This window comes from Poecile atricapillus, chromosome 5 (genome assembly GCF_030490865.1).
Source record: "Poecile atricapillus isolate bPoeAtr1 chromosome 5, bPoeAtr1.hap1, whole genome shotgun sequence".
Taxonomy (NCBI): Eukaryota; Metazoa; Chordata; class Aves; order Passeriformes; family Paridae; genus Poecile; species Poecile atricapillus.
This window is the reverse complement of record NC_081253.1, coordinates 10,778,090-10,784,089: the sequence shown is the minus strand read 5'-3', so window position 1 is coordinate 10,784,089 and position 6,000 is coordinate 10,778,090. Positions and strand designations below refer to the sequence as shown.

Genomic DNA, 6,000 nt, shown 5'->3' with positions numbered 1-6,000 from the left:
TGTCATGTCAATACAAATTATTGAGCTGAACTGAACGAAAGAAGCTGTAGTTGCCACATGGATACCTTTTTTATATTCTCCTGTATATAAAAACTGCAGCTTCCCAAACTGGATTTTTTATATAACCTTTCAGAAGCTCAGTTTGAAATAGCTTGTCTACTTTTTTTCTTTCTTCCCGAGAATGCTTCCTCTTGCCATCATGATAAAAATGTACTGCTGTGACAAAACAACCATGTTCCCATGATTTTATCCTTTCCTATCACAATGGCAGCACATCCTGTATGGTTATGACACGGCACAGAAAATTCTACCACACTGAGGTTACTTTTACATTGCCTGATAATGGTAACTGTGATGTGCAGCATCAGAAGATATAACATTTTTTTACACAAAAGAGTCACAGGAGGACTCAAACAGTCTTTGAGGATCTGGATATCCAGCTGAGATTAGAGGTTTGGATGTGTCAGGGTAGTTGCATGCAGAAGCTTTTCAGCTGTAGGCTAGGGATTTGAAGATGAACAAGATCTAGAAGAGGTTACCTATTCCTGGAAGTTTTGATAGCTGATTTGAATGGGGATTCAGCTGGAGATCCAGACCCTTTTACTAGCAGGCTGATTATCACAGACTGGGAAGCTGGCACCAGGAGTGGTGGTAACTACTGCAGCATACCCATCTGTCCATCCCAGTGCAGTCAGTAAGGACTGCAGGTGACAGGTGGCAGTGCGGCTAGCATATATGTTAGGGGTACAGTATTTGACTTAAAGGATGTTTTGTTTTGTGTGCTTCAACTGTAAAGTGAAAAGATTCACGTTTTTTCCTTCCCTAAGTCTCCCTCCAGCCATCCTTCCCTTCTAATCCCAAACTCCTTCTGATGGCTCCTGGGCTGTGCCTCATGTGTGCTTTCACTGGCATTTTAGCGAGAGCTGAGGATTGCTAACCTTGTTTTAAGGCAGGCTAACCGAGGCCTTTTGCAGATGGGAAGCGAGGCATAGCACTGTGAAATGATTTGCTAAAGGTTATCCAGCTGTGACTGAGAAAGTGTGCTCTGATTCTTCTGCAAAAGATGCCACAAAAGTGTAAATGTTAATAGTAATAACATTCTCTATGTGTGTTTCTGCTTTGCAAAATTATATCTCCACCAGGGGACTTGTTAATGTCAACGTCATTCAGTTTTCATGATCACCACTTGAAGTGATCAGTCAGCTGTGTGGATCTACAAATTGCTCCCTTGCAGCCAGTCTCTTAGTCTAATGCTCGGGTGACAGTCAGCTGTAAGGATCAGACTCGAAGATGCCTTTGATTTTCCTTTGATGTTTCTGAGCCAAGGAAGAATTTCACACAGCCACTGGGCGGTAGGTGAAGATCCCTTCTGTTTGTGGGAAGCCAATTATAACGTGGCTGACCCGCCTTGACCTTAAGATTACTGGCAGGACATCTGGGATGTCCTTGCGAGGCAGAGCTAGCTCACAAACTCAGGGCATAGACCAATTTGTTCGTCTGGGTGCAGCAACCAGTCCAATACAGTGATTATAATGGAGGCTGCACAAATTGATCCTGGTCAGACTCAGTGTATTTATTTATTTGCTTGCACTTTGGCATCATCGCCGACGTGTGAGGATAAACAGGGTTCACCTTTAGGATTTAATGAGTGGGAACAACCTACAAGAACAACAGGTCTTAGTTTCTAACCCTCTCTACCAGTTAACTCTCCCTCCCTTTTCATTATTTTTTGTTCCCTTTTTCACCTCTTATTCCAGATCTAAGATCAGCTAAAGCTTTTAAAACCCCTTAGAAACAAGTACCACGAAAGAGGCTGTGTACCAGAAGCCTCTTTGGAGTAAGGCACACGCCGGGACAGAGGTGGAGGCACAAAGAACCCCTGACTGGAGGCCAGCGGGACGTGAGAGAAGAGCGGGAACTTTTTACCCTCTGCTGAAGCAAACGAGACGGGGATTGCTGTGTGATCACCGGCAGCATTTCGGCGGGGGTCGGGCTTTTATTTCCCTGCGCGGGACGGCTGCGAGAGCTGCACCGTCCCTGGGGGGCTGAGCATCCCCGGCGCGGGCCGGACTACAGCCCCCGTCATGCCGCGGCGCAGGCGGGCGGTGGCGGCGAGCGCGCCTGCGCCGCCAGACGTGGCAGCAGCCGCAGCGGCGGCGGGTCCGGAGCGGGTCCGGCGCGGCGGCGGGATGGCAGTGCCGGGGCAGGGCGCGGGGGCTGCGCGGCGCCGCGGGCGGCTCCCGCCGCTCCCGCTGCTGCTGCTCAGCCTGGCGGTGAGTGGCGCCGGGGGGCGGAGGGGGCGGCGTGGGGTGTCCCCCGTCCCCGGGCCGGGGCGGGGGCGCGGCGCGGCCGGCGGAGTTGGGCGAAAGTTGGGAGCGGGACGGGCCCCTGGGGCCGGGCGCGGCGGCTCCCCCGCCGCCCGCAGCCGCCGCCGCCGCGGGCGGGCTCGGCTCGGCACAGCCCTGCATGGCCGGGCTCCGGTAGCGCTCCTCCCGGGTGTCTTCCCAGCGCTCAGCCCGTGTGCTGCTCTCCTGCTTCCCTTTTCTCTTTCTCTGTCTCTCTCCCAAAGCACCGCCCGGAGAAAGCGCACCCCGGCGTGCGGCGGCGGCTCCCGAGCGGCTGCGGGCTGAGGCCCCCGGCTGCCCCGGCGGCTGCGACCGGCGGCGCTTCGCTCCCAAGTTTGGTGTGAAAAGCGGTGCGGTGGCAGAGGGTTTCCAGAGGGTTTCCCCCGGCGGCGGCTGTGCCGCAGCAGAGCAGCCGCGCTCGGCGTTGTGCACCTGTGTGCGGCACCCCCGCCCCGGGCACCCCCGCCCCTGCGCCCCTCGCATGTGGCGCTGTCCATCCTGGTAAGCTCCGGAGTATCGGGGTTTGCTTCTTTGACATTACACTGAGTAGAGCACTGCTTACCTCAGGGAGGCCCCTAGACTTCCAAAAATATTTTAAAGTCTGATTTTTATTTTTTTATTATTTTTTTTTTAATCCACAGAATTTATCATAAATGGCCCAAAAAATTGACAAAGGCATGCTTTAAAGCAGTACTTTATTCACTTTATTGTCATGAACTACAGTTCATCCTTCTGCCTGGACAAATGAAGCTAATAATTAATGAAAAATTACGTTAATTTTTTTAAGCATGGGTGATCTGGAATGTATTTGGAAATGCATGACCATGGAGTGCTCATCTAATTCATGCAAATCAAGTGTGGAATTACTGATAGCCCTATGCTTATTCTGTACTAATATTGGAATTGCCTTTGTGGAACAGAAAGATTCGGCCCTGTCTCATGTAGCCTTTTGCCCCTGGCAGGGCCGTAGCTCTTGGCTCATTCAGGAGGGAAAAGAAATGCTGTGCATTCTGAACAATTTTTGCTTTGTTTTAAGCTTGGTCTAGAATCACAGACCTCTGCTATCTGTACTTTATTGATTTTAAGTGAGACTGAAGTCAGGCTGAACTCTCCCTAAATGCTGGAGAGGTCTTAATGTAGATTTTTTTCCTTTGTGGCTCATCTTTAATATACACAGTAATTTTTTCAGTGATACTTGTGTCAGTGCATTCCTCAGATTGAGGATATACTATGGACCAAGTGGAGTAACAAGTGGACTGAATTTTCCCTCCCTTCAAAATAGATAAGCACATGGAGTAATTTCTGGTATTTCCTACTATATCTGCTGTGACTGTCAGACCTTATCTTACTGTAACATTCATTTTATGTTAATGTAAGTATTTTCCTGTGATTTTTCTTTGTAGATTAAAAGATATTTTCTCCATCTTTCTTCATATGAATCTGTAGTTCCTAATTGTTCTGGTTTCCCTCTTTGACCTTTTGTGTTTCAGAGCTGGCATCTTTGAGGTGAGCAGAGGGGGCCTGCTGTTGTCAGTGAAATTATACAAAGCCATTTTAATTTATCCACATTATTCTTTCTTACCTTTCTTAATTTGCCACAGCAGTTTATTTGCTCTGTGATGCTTCATGCTGAGCAGATGTCTTCATTGAGCTGTTGATTCAGCTAATTCTTTCCCCTTTTCTGTGTACAAGTAGTTTAAATTATTTCTTCCAATTTGCATTATCTTGCACTTGAAGGTGTGATTTTTCATCTTGAAATATGTAACTTGCTGTACTCCAGGATCGAAAAACTAGCCTACAGCTGTGACATAGCAAAGCCTGCTTTTAATTTTTTTTGAGTCGATGTGAGGCTGTTAAATCAGGTGATTCTCAGTGTGTAAAGTTAAACTAAAGGTAATACCAGCTGCTTGGTAGGTTAATGAGAAATGTTTTTTCCAGCCAGTCCTTTTTCAAGTACCTGAATGTGTTTTGGTTTTTTGGGTTTTATTTTGTTTGTTTGTTAGTTTTTCTGGAGGTGCTGACTGCTTGCAGTGCACCTGGAACAACAGCTAGAGTTGTGCATGCATAGCACTTCTGAAAAATAGGGCTCATTTTTTGACCCAAAATTGAAGATGGCTTTTGAGAATTGAAATCCGTATCTCTGTAAGATTTCCTACATATGTAAAAGGGAACCTACAAAACTGGATTAAGAAAATGTTCCTGTATCTTCTGATGTAAGCTGTTAATTTGTTACCTTCAGCATCACTGTGGGTGTGTGACACACACATAAGGAAGATGGTGATCTCTGCCTGCTGTGAAGTTTTATTTCTTGAATGAGTTGGAGAGCCATGAGGAAGTTGTGTGTTCCCTTTTTGGTTTATCAAGTGGTTGACTGTATTTCATGCTCAAAGAACAGAATTTACTGTTCAAGGTATGGGAAAGGAGTTTCACACCAATGTGGATTAGCATTCCCTCTGATGCATCAGGTGCTGTGCTTTCCCTAGCAGAAGGCAGCCACTGCTTCCAATGCATCTGGGTCCGTTTGCTTTGCAAACACCAGTGAATATTATCTCATACCGGTGTGGCAAAGATCAGTTTGTCTTCCGAGTGTTGGCTTAATGACAGAGAAACTGAGTCAAGAGTCCAGCTGACTGAGCACCGTTGGGAAGCAGACTCTGTGACCTGGTGCCACTCAAACCCAGTGCCTTTAAGGACAGGCTTGAAAGGAACATTTCAGGCTTCCAGCTCCTCAAGTACTTTCTTAATCCTTGCCAGTAGGGTCACGGGAATGCACTAGTGAGCATGGACGCTGACTTGTGAATCCAGGCCTGCAGGGAGGGACTGATGATGCATGATTCCCTCTGTGTTGCAGGTAGCCCTGCAGCATGGCAGCAGTGGCTTGCCTCTGGTGAGTTTGCAGGCAGGGTGTGAGCTACAGCACTGCAGTGCTCAGGTGCTGTTTCTGATTGTGTCATTTGGGCTTGAATTCAGGAATGCCTCTTCCCATCCAGTTATTGTTTGTATTACAGGAGCCTCTTTGGACAGTGTTTCCTGGCAGTCATAGGGAGGGTATTACAGAGGCAAATTCCTTACCTGCTGTCTTCCCACTTTATTCATACTTTGTCCATACCCTCTTCAATATATGGATTTGTAAAAGTGTGATGTGGGCTGTGTGTCCTCAGATGCCCTTCTCAAATCAAACCTTGGCCTCATTACTCTGCTCCATGCCTTATGGACGGATGTTTCCAATCCATTGGTTTTGGTGCCACAGCACCTGTTTACCTCAGGGGCCCTGGGATGTTGTTGCAAGCTTGGTGTAGTCATCAGAAGTGGTGTTTCTGCCCAGAGGTGAGTTCATGGTGTCCTGAGCGGATGGACAGGACATGGTTCCATGGTGATGGAAGAGGTGCTTGCTCTGTTGTTGACCATTTCTTTTGCCTTTTGGTGATGGAATACCTTGAATTTCTGTTTCAGTACAAGTGAGGTATTTCTTCAGAGCTGAGGCTGGAGGTCCCATGAATGGAAAAACTGATTCTGGTTGCAAATTGCATTGCACTAACTAGCATTGCCTTAAATTTCTTAATGCAGGCAGGGTCAGTTTGGAAGTAAATTGTTTTTTACCGTGTTCCTGCCATCTTTTCAAGCTTGTGAATGGCAAAAAATTGTGATTGCAAAG

General features: G+C 47.4%; 1 protein-coding gene across 1 annotated transcript in view; it reads left to right on the top strand.

Moving 5' to 3' along the window:
- Positions 1-2,060: 2,060 nt before the first annotated feature.
- PDIA5 (protein disulfide isomerase family A member 5) overlaps positions 2,061-6,000 on the top strand; it is a 97,574-nt gene continuing 93,634 nt past the window's right edge. The window contains exon 1 of the mRNA XM_058840220.1: positions 2,061-2,273. Within this exon, the coding sequence (XP_058696203.1) occupies positions 2,085-2,273 (189 nt within the window). The 5' untranslated portion in view covers positions 2,061-2,084. The remainder of the gene's footprint in view (positions 2,274-6,000) is intronic.